Raw genomic sequence first — 15,631 nt, forward strand, 5'->3', positions numbered from 1 at the left:
GTCCCGGCTCTGTTGAGGTGCAACCCGCCCGGCTTGTACAGGTCCCACCTCTCCCAGAAGCGGTCCCAATGCCTCAGAAAATTAAAGCTCTTCCCGCCTGCATCATCTCTCCAGCCACGTATTCATCTGCTCTATTTTATTTCTGTACTCACTAGCTTGTGGCACTGGGAGTAATCTGGAGATTACTACCTTTGAAGTCCTGCTTTTTAAATCTCTCTCCTAGCTCCCTAAACTCTGCCAGCAGGACCTCATCCCTCTTCCTACCTAGGTCATTGGTACGGATGTGGACCACGACCTCTGGCTGTTCATCTTCTCCCCCAGAATGCCCTGCAGCAGCTCAGTGACATCCTTGACCCTGGCACCAGGGAGGCAACATACCATCCGTCTGCTCACCGGAGTATCGAATCCCCTACCACTATAGCTCCTCCATTCTTCTTCCTCACCCCATGTTCAGCTGAGCCACCCGTGATGCCATGGACTTGGCTGTGGCTGCACTCCCCAGAGCCACCATCGCCCCACCGGTACTCAGATCAGAGTAGCGGTTGGAGAGCGAGGTGGACTCAGGGGACTCCTGCACTACCTGCCTAGTCCTCCTCTTCTGTCCGACGGTCACCCACCCCCTCTCTGCCTGCATACTCTTAAACTGTGGGGTGACCGCCTCTAGAAATTGTAATGTCTAAGCTTGTAATGTTTGTAGCTCCACACTGTGGATGTGGACGTATTGTGTACTGCAACTGCAGAGTTAATAATAAACAGAACCAGGCAGTTCCGAAGGCTTCCAACAGAGCTGTGTGTGCTGTGCTCTGCGAATATTTCACATTTGACGATGAGATGGGATTTTTCGGATGATTTATAGCTTAAATTTTGTTGAAGGATTCAGCCAGCCGATAGAGACTTTGGAAGTTTCTGTCTTTGGAAAATGCTACAAAAATCCGAGGTAAAATGCAGCGCACGGTGCAAACAGCTAGAGATGAAAATTGCAGCACCCGCAGGTGTAATGGGACATTTTGGTGAATATGCACACGACCGGGAACATTATTGACGATGGATGACTTGACTTTTGAGTTTGCTCGTCAGACAGCGAGGTCGATGGGCATGGCCGAACAATATTCCCGAGAATTAAATAATAATTACGGTTGTCAGTCAACCAAGACAAATCACCTGCAGGTTCAAAGTAAAAGACAGTGTGGGCCCAAAGTCTCAGAAACTGGAAATTCTAACAGAGCGTCGAAGTCATGCTATAGGTGCTTGGGACAACACATTGCTCAAAGTTGTCCATATGTGAAGGCAGAGTGTTTCTTCTGCAGAAAGACTAGGCATCTTGCGAAGGCATGCAGACTGAAGGGTAAACCAGCGTTCAAAGCTTTGAGTAGTAATCCAAAGAGGCTACATAGCATGGAAGAACAACAACAGGATGAGGAGATGTTCGAGTTACACGTCATCAGGAGCACGAGGTTAACGGACAGCGATTGGGAAAGCATCAAAATCCTCATAGATGTTGCGGGATTCAAGATACCAATGCAAATCGACACGGGTGCATCCGTGAGTGTAGTACCTGAGTCACTATACCTAGACAATTTGCGTGATTTCCAACTGGAGAAATCCAAGACAGAGCTGCGAGGCTACTCGGGAGAGAAAATTCCTGTGGTAGGTCATATCACCGTACCGGTGAAATATAAAGATCAATTTCAGAACGTGCCTCAAAATAGTGGTGAAAGGAGACAAGCCTGCATTACAAGGAAGAAATTAGTTGAGCTCAATGAAGCTGGATTGGAGTGAGATTTTCCGTGTGGAAACGAGATTTTCATCAATGGAGGATGTTATCAAGAAGTATCCGATGGTGTTCTGAGAAACGGGCAGTCCGATCCAAGGCTTCAAGGCAAGTGTCAGGGTACAGAAGGACGCTAGATCAGTTTACTACAAGCCACGTTTCGTACCATATGTACTCAAGGAGAAAGTTGAGCAAGAACTCAAAAGACTAGAGACTCAGAACATTATTTGTAAGATAGATCGATGCAATTGGGCTGCACCCATTGTTTGTTGTACCTAAGTCTGATGGTAAGGTAAGATTGTGTGGTTATAAAGTAACCGCAAACCAGGTTCTAGAGGGTAATGTCCCCAATACATTGCCGAATATACAAGACAAGGTGGTCAGAACTTCTCAAAACTGGATCTTACGTATGCCTATTTACAGCTTGAACTAGATGAGGCGTCCAAGTCATGTTTGACTATAAATACTCATCTAGGCCTATCAATTTAATAGACTACTGTTTGGAGTGTCTTCTGCCCCTGCCATATTCCAAGAGGTGATGAACCAGATTTTGCAAGGTATTGAAGGGGTAGTATGTTATTTGGATGACATGCTAATTTCAGCACCAAATAGGCAAATTCATAATAACATTGAATGAAGTCCTTAAACGGCTAGAGAAGCACAAAGCACGAGTGTCTGCTCATAAGTGTGAATTATTTAAAAACTCAGTGGAGTACTTAGGGTACAGAGTAGACAAAGATGGTTTACATCCGACCAAGGAAAAACTGGATGCAATCAGAAATGCACCCACTTCCACGAATGTCACTGAACTTCGTTCATTCTTGGGTCTTTTGAACTATTATGGGAAGTTCCTACCAAATTTGGCTACAGTATTACATCCACTGAATGAACTTTTGTAAAAATAGGTCCATTGGAAGTGATCAAAAGAATGCGAAACAGCATTCAAAGAGTGTAAAAGCAAATTGGTAGAGAGCATCATGTTAGTTCACTATGACATATCTAAGAAGATTAAGCTAGCATGTGATGCCTCTCCATATGGAGTTGGGGCAGTAATCTCTCATGCATTAAGTAGTGGGGAGGAGAGACCAATTGCTTTTGCTTCACGCACTCTCAGTGCCAGAGAGAGTAATTATGCGCAAATTGAAAGGGAAGTTTTGGCATTAAGTTTTGGGGTCAAGAAGTTTCCCAAATACTTGTATGGTCGTAAGTTTACCATCGTTACGGACCATAAGCCCCTAACAGCAATCCTCCATCCAAAGTCCCCAGTTCCAACATTAGCTGCAGCCCGAATGCAGAGATGGGCTTTGATTTTGTCAGCATATACATATGATATTGAATACAGACGATCAGCTGATCACAGTAATGCTGATGCAATGTCTAGATTGCCTGCCCCTTCACAAATTACACCCGATAGGGAAGAAGTGTTATATTTTTCATTGATGAACTGCCAGTCACAGCTGAAGAGATTGGTAGAGCAACCAAACGTGACCCAGTGATGTCAAAGGTTTATGATTATATTGCAAGTGGAAGGCCAAACCATGTAACAGACAAAGATATTCATCCATTCTTCATTCGAAGAAATGAATCATCAGTCGATAAAGATTGCATCATGTCGGGTGCAAGAATGGTTATAGCAAATAAATTCAGGTCCAAATTATTAGGAGACCTCCATCACTTGCACCTGGGAATGTGCTTGACCAAGAGTTTTGCACGCAGTTATTTATGGTGGCCAGGTCTTGATAAAGATATAGAATACATCGTAAGTCAGTGTATGACATGTCAATCGGTAAGCAAGTAACCAACATCAGTACCATTATAGCCATGGAAATGGCCTCCCAGGGTGTGGCAAAGGCTACATATTGATTTTGCTGAGTTAGAAGGACAACAATTGTTCATTGTGATTGATAGCCATTCGAAGTGGGTTGAGGTGTTACCAATGTGGAAAATAACAAGTAAAACATTGGACATTTTACGAAGATTATTTTCTTCATTTGGCCTCCCTGAAGAAATTGTTTCGGATAATGGACTACAATTTCGTTCAGAAGAATTTGCACAATTCACGAGCAAAAATGGTGTGAAACATATCAAGGTTCCACCATACCATCCTGCTTCGAATGGTGCAGCAGAGCGCACTGTACAAATTGTAAAACGTGCCCTCATAAAACAAATGTTAGATCCAAATCCAAGGAAACAAGAGTTATCATTGGATCACAAATTGGTTAATTTTTTGATTACATATCGAAATACTCCTCATACAACTACTGGTAAAACAGCCACAAACCAGATTCTCATTGTTAAAACCAAATTTGGTATAGTCAAATTAAGACAGAAAGAGAATCATGATAAAGATAGAGTAAAAGAGAGAATTGTGAAATTAAACCAGAAGGTGAGAGTGAAGAACCATTACCATAAATGGTTAAAGTGGTTACTCGGAAGAGTGGTGAAGATATGTGGTCCTCGCACATATTTGGTCAAGATGTTTGATAATGGACAGGTTAGGTTTGTTCATATTAATCATATTTTACTTGCAGACATGGAAGGAGTTGAAGGTGGGAATGATTCAATTATTTCTGACTCATCAGATAGTTTTGATACACCAGTAGCAAATCCTAAATCCAATGTACTGGAAACAAATCCAAGAGAAAATCAGAATTTAAGTCCCGAGTCCAAGTCAGGAAAACAAAGAGCCTGAAGTTAGATTGAGTTCAAATGAAAATCAAGGAAATTCCATGGAAGAAAACATTCCTCAGGATGAGCCTCGAATGAGTGTGAAATCGACACCATGTTTGGAAGGTTCTGCTCGAGAGCGAAGGTATCCTCTTCGAAACAGAAAACAAGTGGTAAAGTTAAATTTGTAAATTTGGGAAAAAAAAGTCTATATCCTTTGTTACGTATAAAAATGAATTATGTATGATGTTTGTTATAATAACTTCTTCATTAAGGAGGGAGAAGTGTAATGTCTGTAAGCTTGTAATGTTTGTAGCTCCACACTGTGGATGTGGACGTATTGTGTACTGCAACTGCAGAGTTAATAATAAACAGACCCAGGCTGTTCCGGAGCCTTCTGAGAGAGCTGCCTGCCATGTTAGGAAGCTATGCGTGCTGTGCTCTGTGAATATATCACAGAAATATGCTATCCATGTTGCTCTCAGTCGCGCGGATGCACCACGGTGACACCAGCCGCTGCTCAAGCTCCAAAACACGGAGCTCGAGTTGGTGCAGCTGGAGACACCTCCCGCACACATGGTCGTCCCGGCTGCATGAAGCATCCAGGATTTCCCACATGCCACAGGATGTGCAATCCACAGGACTGAGTTGCCCTGTCATCCCTCTAGTTACACGCGCAACTATCAAGTAGAATCTTGAAGTTCTAAACCTTAGCAAAACACAACCAACTGTTACTCAGCAAACAGCAAATTTAATTAACTGGTTCGCCTCAGATAATAAAGATCACATATTTAATTGCAGTTCCTAACCTACAACAATGCTAAAGGTTTCTTGAAGAAAAGAAAAAATACTCACCAATCCATCAGCCAATTACTTAGCTGCTTGGCTGTGATGTCACACTTCCGTTTCGATTTTTTTAAAACTTTCTGTCCCTACTGCAGCTGGTGGCCGCCCTTTATACTCCCACGCCCGCTCCGCTCTCGCGATACTGGACTCCTCCCGTCTGTTGCCGCCCTTTATACTCCCACGCCCGCTCCGCTCTCGCGATACTGCACTCCTCCCGACTGTCGCCGCCCTTTATACTCCCACGCCCGCTCCGCTCTCGCGATACTGCACTCCTCCCGTCTGTTGCCGCCCTTTATACTCCCACGCCCGCTCCGCTCTCGCGATACTGCACTCCTCCCGACTGTCACCACCCTTTATACTCCCACGCCTGCATAACAGTACACCCTGCAATGGTGAAGAGTCTGAAAAGAATGGCTTGTGTATTGCAGGGATGCTTTATGGTGCTGGTGTGGGGTTGTGCCAACCTGACACTGTCACTATTCACTTGATAGCCAATAAACCTGTTAACAATCCGTACATCTATGGGGGGGCGGGACAGGGGAAAGAGGTGAGGATGCACTTGCGTTGGGGTAAGGCACTTCGGCTGAGGGAGGCATACATTTGGACTGGGGCAAGGCACTTCGGCTGGAGCAGGCATGCACTTCCGCTGGGGTGCAGGACTTTGGCTGGGGGAGGCAAACACTTGGACTGGGGTAAGGCACTACGACTGGGGGAGGGATGTACTTGGACTGGGGTACAGTACTTTGGCTGGCCCTTGATGACTTCTGAGGGCTCTGTCCTCTGTCGCTTCAGGAAGTCAAAGTGAATCGAGTTATATTTGCAAAACCAGTGAGACTTTGGGATGGGTGGTTCCTGTGACACATGCCTGTGGAACTTCAGGGTGTGGCTTATCCTCCAAGGGGACCAATCAGAAACAAAGGGTGGAGCAAGTTGGCCATTTTGACATTACAAATAAACGTGTCCATTTTGAAATCAATGAAACATTAAACCACAATACAACTCATCTCATCACTTCGAACATGATGACTGATTGGACTTGAATGCATGCCTTATGGTCCACGCAATCTTGTGTTACATGAAATGTGGATGTTTTTCCATTTTGGTCACTTGTAATAATTCTTCTGTCTTTCACTGTGTTATAGAAAGGTTTTATGTATGCATTCTCCAAGGAGATATTTAAATTAACAACTTGGCACTTCTAATGAAATAATTGAGTACCGTTGCCTAAATGGCAGCAAACATAAATCCATCTCTGTCTTCATCAGAAGAAAAGCATTTAACTTTGGCAAGCAAGTGAGAATAAATGTACTTTGCCACATAAAATTCATTGCTGGTTGCTGCCTGTGTCTAATGTTCTCAATAAGGTGAACATTAACAGAATAGATGAAAAATATTGAATATTGAATTAATTGATTTATTTAATGATAAAAATAGATTGAAATTTTGTTAAAATGATTCCCCTGATCAGGCAATTATTTAGCTGACCCTACTGAAGTGCTTCTATTAATCCACTGCGCTGTGAAAATTGTACTACATTAGGAAGAAAGTTTTTAGCCTGTTTAACAATTCAATCACATTAGTACATTTTTATAATTTGTTCTCGGGATGTGGGCAATGCTGTCAAGACCTCATTTAGTATTGATCTCTAGTTTCCCCTGGCTGGGGAGTCCAGAACCAGGGATCATAGTCTCAGAATAAGGGGTCGGTCATTTACGACTGAGATGAGGAGAAATTTCTTCACTCAGCGGGTGACGAATCTTTGGAATTCTCTACCCCGGAATGCTGTGGAGGTTAAGTATTTAAATATATTCAAGACAGATCAATAGATTTTTGAATATTAAAGCAATCAAGGAATATGGGGCTAGTGCAGGAAAGCAGAGTTGAGGTAGAAGATCAGCCATGAACTTCTTGAATGGGATCAGGTTCGAGGGGCCGAATGGTCTACTCCTGCTCCTAATTCCTATGTTTATTATGTTCTATGCTCTTATGCTCCCTGAAAAGATGGTGCTGTATCTTCTCTTTGAACCCAATGCAGGTTTTGTGCTGTTGGTGTTATTACAATGGTGTCAAGATGAAATTCTAGCAAACTGACCCAACAGCAATGAAAGAATGGCAATACATATTCAAGTCAGGATGGTGTATGACTTGGCGGGAAACTTGCAAGTCATGGTGTTCCCATGAAATTGTTGCTCTTCACTTTGACAAAAGTCATGTGGTTGTGAGGTGCTTGACGGGTTGCTGCAGTGCTCCCCATAGATTGTACAAACTGTAGCCAGAGTGCACCAGTGGTGGAGGGGTGGATATTGAGTTCAGTGGAAGGTGTTCCAATCAAGTAGATTGCTGTGTCTTGGATGAACATAAATACTGTGGCAACAAGAGCGGGTTAGAGGCTGGACATTCTGAGGCAAATGGCGCACCTCCTGGCTCCTCAAAGCCTTTCCACCATCTACAAGGCAGAAGTCAGGAGTGTGATAGAATTCTCTCCACTTGCCTGGATGAGTGCAGCTCCAACAGCACTCAAGAAGCTCGACACCATCCAGGACAAAGCAGCCTGCTTGATTGGCAGCCCATCCACCACCTTAAACATTCACTCTCTCCATCACCGACGTACCATGGTTGCAGTTTGTACCATCTACAAACTGCACTACAGAAACTTGCCAAGGTTTCTTCGGCAGCATCTCCTAAACCCGCGACCTCTACCACCTAGGAGGACAAGGGCAGTAGATGCATGGAAGCACCATCACCTGCAAGATCCTCTCCAAGTTGCACACCATCCTGACTTGGAAATATATTGCCAAAATCGCTGGGTCAAAATCTTGGAACACCCTCGCTAACAGCACTATTGCAAGTACTTTCACTATAAGGACTGCAGCAGTTCAAGAAAGTGGCTCACCACCACCACCTCACGGGCAATTCAAGATGGGCAATAAATGCTGGTCTTGTCAGCGACGCCCACGTCCTGAAACAAATTTTAAAAATGTGCATTCTAAATTATAACAACTTGCTGTGTAAAAAAAATTCTCCTCATCTCTTCCCCCACTGCCTGTTTTTTTGTAACTGTCATTACATCCTAGAAAGTGCCTACCACACAGGTGAATAAGACCCAATATGTTCTTCCAAGGATTGTGCATGTGTTCAGGCTTAAGTTATTTAGTGAAGCAGTTCCCCTGCTCTGACTATGAAGGAGTCGGGAACACTTCACCCTTTTGTCTCAGAGCTGGAAGTGCTGTAAGAGGCATTCTTTTGAAATCCCATCAGTACAGACCTCCTCGTTTCTTTAAGGCTCTCTTGAATCAAGGCAGTGACACAAATATTTTACTTTTTGTGTTTACACTGAATCATGGAAGTAAACACTCATACTAGCCAACTATTAACCTACTGTTGAAGGAATGAGCAAAACAAAACAGTATTTGGGCTAAGACAGGGCTCAATCCCATTTGGAGAATTGGAAGGTGTTTGTCACTCACATCAAGAATTGGGTCACAGGGCATAATAGCTTTACCAGAATATTCTCCATAATTGTAACAATCGTCTTTCAAATAAAATTTAACACTTGGCACGATTCACCCTTCCTCACCCCCCCAAACTACCTCTTGAGGACAGTACAGACCAGCAACTTATCAGGAGAAAGGCAAAGATAGTAACAGTAACCAATATAGCAACTGGCAAGCAAGATTCCCACTGCCACCAAATCTCATTGTTCTGCTTGTGGGCATAACCATGCCAAGAAATCTAATGTGTCAATGTACTCCTCCCACAAACACTCAGCAAAATGGATTCATAATGTACATGTGTGAATGTAAACTCTTAAAAATCTATTAAAATTATACTTCTCATTATACAGTATCTAAACAGAATGAACACTGAAGAAAAAGTGGAATACCTACTTTATACTCCATTGGGGTTCTTTCCTTTATATGGCACGGCATCATTTCGTTAAATATGACCCAATCTTCAGAAAATCAATACCCTCTATGTTTGCATATCTAATGCTATGTAAATGGTTTACAACTAGCCACAGTGAGGAGAATGAAAATGGCAGACAAAATTTACATAAATTTAAATACTTCACATATTCGACTAGAGACCTTGCCATACAAAATTAATTATCTGAACGTGAAAGAAATTTAATAGAATTTTTTATTCATAATGAACTTCCCTACCTTTTTTCTGTGACCTAAATCAGTGCTTTCGTACACTACAAAAGTGACTACATTTCAAAAGTACTTAATTGGCTGTATAGTGCTTTAGAATGTCCTGAGATTGCGAAAGGCGCTATATAAATGCAAATTTTTTTTGTGGCTTATTTTTCCACCGCTGTCTCATAGAATATCCAATGAATGGCACCCCTGTTGTTGAATTTACCCAGTCATTTTCTTGCAACAAACATCATTCAATATGTTTATATCTATTTTTACTAACAGTAATAGTGCCTTGAAAGCAAAGATTGAAGTCATAACCCATCCCCAACAGAAAACTTGAAAACTGAAAGTCTGTTCAATTCTTTGGGATTAGGTGCAGTGTATGGTAGTACAGCAGGAGATATGTGAACCATCTTCAAGTAATTGCAGCAGCTACACCATCTATTTCTCAAAATCCTAATCGTAAAAAGTATACTTAGTTAACTATGCATAAATAAGACTCTCACTGCTGAACTAGTTGAGAGTTTTTATTCCTACCAACCTTGCAATGGAAATGCTGCAGTCCATGTAAGAACCATACCTTTCATACAGCAATCATGGTCTAAATTGAATTAAATTGAATCTTCTCATTAACTGGAATGTATTTGTCTTTGAACTTTTTCACTTCCCGTACTCTAAAGTGCAGTCTGTTAAATACTGAAACATTTCTGAATATAGATTTTTGCTACATCATGTCTGGGGAATTAATGTCTCATGTTTGATAGGATAAAATAATCATAAGCACTAGCAACCTGGTACAGTTTCTTCTTCCTCTCCGATGGCTGTCTGCCAGTTTTAACATCAATATATACCGTGCATAATTTCCTGTACATTCAAATCTGAAGAGTGCTCAATATTCATCACACTTATCAACACAACCAATCTTACAATTAGAAACTGTTGCTTAAAATTATGACATATACATAATTAAACAAACATGTAGCTTGCAGCATAAATACCTTCCCAAAGCTCCCTTTTCCAATGGCACGTAGTATTTGAAAATGGTCAAAATTCACTGCAAAAGAAGAGATAAAACATTTGAGTGTTAACAGTCATACAGTATTTATTATCATGCTTGATCAACTAGATACAGATTTCCTTAAATGCAGATCTGTGCCACTGGAGACAGTTGGAATGAGAAATTTATATATTTCCACATATATATTTTCCAACCATATCATGTGTGCCCTAATTAGCTGTATTATCAATATTCCATGACCTTTATATCTGCATGTTGAGCTGGTGCCAGTGAGGCACTCAGTATTCGGTAGAATTAGTATTTACTGTAACAGATAGATTGATGGTATTAGTTTCTTCAACCACCTCATTTTACATTTCCTGAACATGTGCATTGTGTTCGCTGGCATCATTTATTCAATAAAATAATTAGATGACAACCACAGGAAACATGAGACTGAGGTTGTTTCCATGAGATGAAGCAGTCCAAGGGATTTTAGAGATGTTATAATACTGTTGTGGTACAATAGAAAATAAGTGAAACTTAAATGACGATTTTAAGGCAATCAAACTTAACCCAATGTTGATTACGATTAGACAGAGTTACTAAAATTGGATGAAAGAATAGTTTTAGCCTTTTGAACGTGTATCCTATTCAGGGCACTTCTGAGGATTTCATCTGTTACTCTTCAATGCACAAATCTAAGTAAATCTCACACTTGGTCATGTTCTGCGACTGGATTACCAAAACATTATTTTAACAATCAAGTGGGAAAACTATTCTACAAGTTGTGATTGGTATGGTGATGATCAGTACTAAAACATTAAGAAAATATCAAGATTTTGTCAGAGATGTTGGGCTCAATTTTACCCAATGCCTTTCTTTGGCCAGAGTTACGCTCGTTTTTTTCTGGCCCCAACTACGCCAAAAAACTAAGTAGCAATTTTCCCCATTCTATTTTTGGAAATTGGCGCCATGCAGCCTGCCCTGTAGTTTCAGGGGGCGGAGCCTAATGTGTGCACCGAAAAAATGAACCACCTGCTTTTGACGTGATTACTATGGGCGCGCATATCGAATACAGCTCCAGGACTGCATTAGGCCATTTTTAAAGAGCCAGTTGTGTGTGAGAACTTTAATTCTCATTGGAAAAATCAGAGCTGCAATACAAGATGCAACGCGGCTCAAGTATCAAGAATTTCTTACAGGATGAAGTGGAGGCACTAGTTACTGTAATTGAGGCCAGATGGCACGATCTGGACACCAGCAGAGGTCATACAAAAGTTTCGCCAAAATAAATGAACGCATGCTGGAACCAACTTGCAGAAGATTACTGTGCAATGGTGACCGCCCAGAGTTCTGAGGCCAGTGCAAAAAGAAGTGGCAGGACCTTGGTCAAGTAGTTAAGTGTAAGTAATATTTTCATTTATTCAATGGAATTGCAATTTTAAATGTGACAAGCTGTATATGTACCACCCAGCAGAAAAACACCCTCCCTAAAGAGTTATTTTTTCATCTTTGCAGAGGAAGGTGGCACACAAATGGGACAGAACTTGAACAGGAGGGGGCCCGGCAAATCTGCAGCCACCGACACCCTTGGAAGAGAAGGTCGCTGCTTTGATGGGTCTTGTCTGGAGAAAAGCAACCACCACTGCACAAGCTGGGCCCACACTTGAGGGAGAGGGTAAGCCCTGCTAATTCGACAGTCTGGCTTTGCTAAATGTTAAGTACTGCGTGGGCTAGCCATGCTTCGGTTCATGGAGATGTCTCCATCAGCTACGCTTCGGTTGATGCAATGTGCTATCATTCATTGTGGTCCTTCAAATGAGCCTGCTGCCTGTGCTGTGTGAGCCTACTCATGCCACCCACCCTGCCCCTCCTCTGCTGCTAACCATTTGTTTGTTCTGTTATATTTTGCAGAACTTGAAGCCAACCCTGACGATACAGAAGATGATTCAGATGTGGACGAGCCTGAAGAGGAGAACATCTTCCAATGCCACCTTCCAGACCAAGAGCATGGGGGTGAGGGAGAGCAGTAGGGGATGGATGAAGCCCCCACTGTTATACTCACTTTTGGAGGAGGTGCAGATGCTGCCTATTGAGGTGCCAGCCCCTTTCCTGAGTGGTACAAGTGTTGCTGGGACATTCCATGGTTTCCCACAATCCGAGGCTGCTGGTTCCAGTGGGATTCAGCGTGTCACACCCAGGGTGAGGAGGGGAAGGAGAGCTCGACAGCGCTCCCCTGAGGTGCAGGATCAAACAGATGTGATTCAGATGATGGTAATGAGTGCGGAGAGCATTGACCTTACCCGATCACTCCTGGACACTATCAGTCGGGTGGGTAATGAGGTATCGGGATTGTCGGGAGAAGTAACATCACTCTCTCGAGAAATGGGAACACTATCCGGGAACATGAGAGAGGGAATGTCTCAGGTAGCTGATGCGCTGTCAGTGAACATGAGGGAGGGAATGTCAGAGTTAGCTACCGCAATAAGGGAACACGTCCAGACCCCGCGCCCATTGACAGAATTAACTGCCACTCCCACTCTAATCCCCAGACCAGCTTCTGATGAGGCCCAAGCTAGGCCTTCCACATTATCGGCTGCCCCCACCCCATCAAGAAATGCGCATTACCCGAGATGTTCAAAAGAATAAGCTTCAAACCAACCTGAGAAACACGCTCCACCGCCTGCGGGCAGGGGTGGAGTCAACAAGACCAAGCGCAGCAGGCAATCTTAGAATAAGGTGGAAGAAAAATGGGTGCAGCCTTTCTTTGCTGCTGTTATTATTATTGTTACTGTTGTAACTGTTCTCAAATTAAAAGTTTTTTGTAAGTTATGTAAATTTATAAATTTAAAATTTTGTAAGTGACCCTTAAGTTTTTTTAAGTGATCTTGGAGTCAGTTTTTAAGTGATCTTCGAGTCTGTCAGCGATCTTAACTGAAAACTTTAAAGTTTGATACAAGAATATTTTTATTAAAGTTAAGTCCAAACAAATGATTGTTAAACTTTTGAATAAAATGTATTTTAAATTACAACTGAATCATTTCCATTATTTGTTTCATTAACACAACACAACATTATGAAACAGGTCCAAACAGTAAACATGGTCCATTTGGAATAGTTGCTGCTGAGCCTTCAGGCAGCAAAGCGTTTCATGGATGAGCTGCTGCGCAAGGCTCCAGCAATCGTTAAAGGGGCACAATGGCCCGCCCTCCTCCGCCATTGTGCTCCGGGTTCAGGTAGTTGCATGACTTCCTCATTCTCGTCATCCTCCTCCTCCTCTTCATCTGCACCTTCCTTCTCATCATCAGCCACTCTCACCTGAGGTGGGTCTTTTACTACCAGCTGCTGCTGCCTCATGATGGCTAAGTTATGCAGCATGCAGCACACAACAGTGAACAGACAATCTCAGGGGAGTTGCTGTTTCAAGATGCCAATGGTCCTCTCTATTATGCTGTGCATTGCAATGTGTAACATCATGTATTCCCGGTCAGCTTCCGTCCGGGTTATACATAGGGGCGTCATGAGCTAGATGGCGAGGCATTACCCTTTGTCTCTCAATAGCCAGCTCTGCCCTTCTGGCTGCTGCTGAAACATGGCAGATACAGCGCCCTCGCGTAGGATGAACGCATCATGGGAGCTCCCAGGGTATCTTGCATCAACTGACATGATGCGATGCATACAGTCACACACGAGCTGCACATCAATGGAGTGGAAGCCTTTGTTCCTGTACATCTCAGAATCCTCCAAAGGTGCTCACAAGGTGATGTGGGTACAATCAATGCAGCCCTGTACCTTTGGGAAGCCAGCAATCCTGGAGAAGCCCACAGCCCTTTCACACATTGCCTGGGCGGTCATGGGGAACTTTATATAGTAATTCCTCCAGGCATATAGTGCAGCAGTCACCTGCCAAATGCAGATGTATTGCATGTTGAGAAATGGCGCACATATCCCCAGTTGTGGCCTGGAACAATCCAGATGCATAGAATGAAAGTGCAGCTGTAACCTTCACTTCAACTGACAAAGCCGTCCTCCCGACGCTTCTAGGTTGCAGGTCTGCTTTTACTGACTCACAGATCTCAGTTACAACTTCTTTGCAGAAACGGAGCCTTCTGACACAGTCTGCATCACTCAGGTGCAGGTATGAACACCTGTCTCGATATACCCGACATGGGTAAGGCCTCCTGCCCTGCACTCTACGAGCTCTCTGAGGTTCCTCGTGCGATGACGTCAATCAATTCTCTCCTATGTAGCACCATTATGCAGAAGGCTTGCACGAGATATGGCATGGTCAGTATTGCCCCCAGGATTAAATTGTACCTTTGCACGAAGCTCAAAATGGCAGGCAGGACAAGCTCGTCACTTCTTTGTTGTCACTCTCCCCAAGTTTGACGTCCTAGTATGGACCCACCCAGGTCTGAGCATGCGCAATGGGCTTGCTTAGATTGAGAAACACCCCACCCCCTGGGATCATTTGATGCTGCTTGCTGTATAGAGGTGCATTTGTAAGGGTTCTCATCCCTTCAGTTCAACTTCCACACCCTCCCCTCACCACCCCCCAGGCTTCATTTGATGCTGCTGGCATAGTGTAAGGCTTCTCATGCCTTCAGTTCAGCTTCCACCCCACCCCCAGTCCCCCGGGCTTTTTTTAATGCATAGCGTAAAGGTTCTCATCCCTTCAGTTCGGCTTCCACACCCCCCCAGGCCTCTTTTCAAGCCGAGCCGAGCCTGTGGGTGGGCAAGGGACCGATTCTGCCTGCCGACATTCCGACCACGGTTTGGAGACGTTCAGTGGTGGCGTGGCACTTTACAAAAAAAAAAATCCAAAACGTAAAGAATTGCAGGAAACTTCCATTTTCTGCGTTTTCAGTTGGAAAAATTTAAGCTTGATGATGCATATTTATATGTTCTGAACTCCCTCCAAAAATTCGCACAAAAACAATGACGTCTTTCTGTGCAGAGTTTTTGATGTGAGCTGGTTTTTCTTAAGTGCCCAGAAGGTTTTTTGGGAGTGATCACATACGTCGTCGTCGGAGAGTTGTAAGTTGGCCAAACTTGCATAATTGTGAAAAACTGGCGCAGACATCAGGTTACGCCCCGTGACGCAAAAAAAAACCTAAAAAAATGGTAACTAATTGAGTTAAGCTGGCGCATGTCGAAATCTCGACCTCCGAAAAGAATGACTCCGACACTTACAGCTCCGGCAGA

At 43.3% G+C, this 15,631-nt stretch overlaps 1 protein-coding gene across 1 annotated transcript in view; it reads right to left on the minus strand.

Annotated features, from left to right (window-relative positions):
- Window positions 1-15,631, minus strand: part of LOC139260320 (serine/threonine-protein kinase 32C) — a 455,645-nt gene that overhangs the window by 251,519 nt on the left and 188,495 nt on the right. The window contains exon 2 of the mRNA XM_070876794.1: window positions 10,425-10,480. Coding sequence (XP_070732895.1) covers window positions 10,425-10,480 — 56 coding nt within the window. The remainder of the gene's footprint in view (window positions 1-10,424; window positions 10,481-15,631) is intronic.

The sequence above is a fragment of the Pristiophorus japonicus genome, chromosome 3 (assembly GCF_044704955.1).
Source record: "Pristiophorus japonicus isolate sPriJap1 chromosome 3, sPriJap1.hap1, whole genome shotgun sequence".
In the NCBI taxonomy this organism is placed as follows: domain Eukaryota; kingdom Metazoa; phylum Chordata; class Chondrichthyes; family Pristiophoridae; genus Pristiophorus; species Pristiophorus japonicus.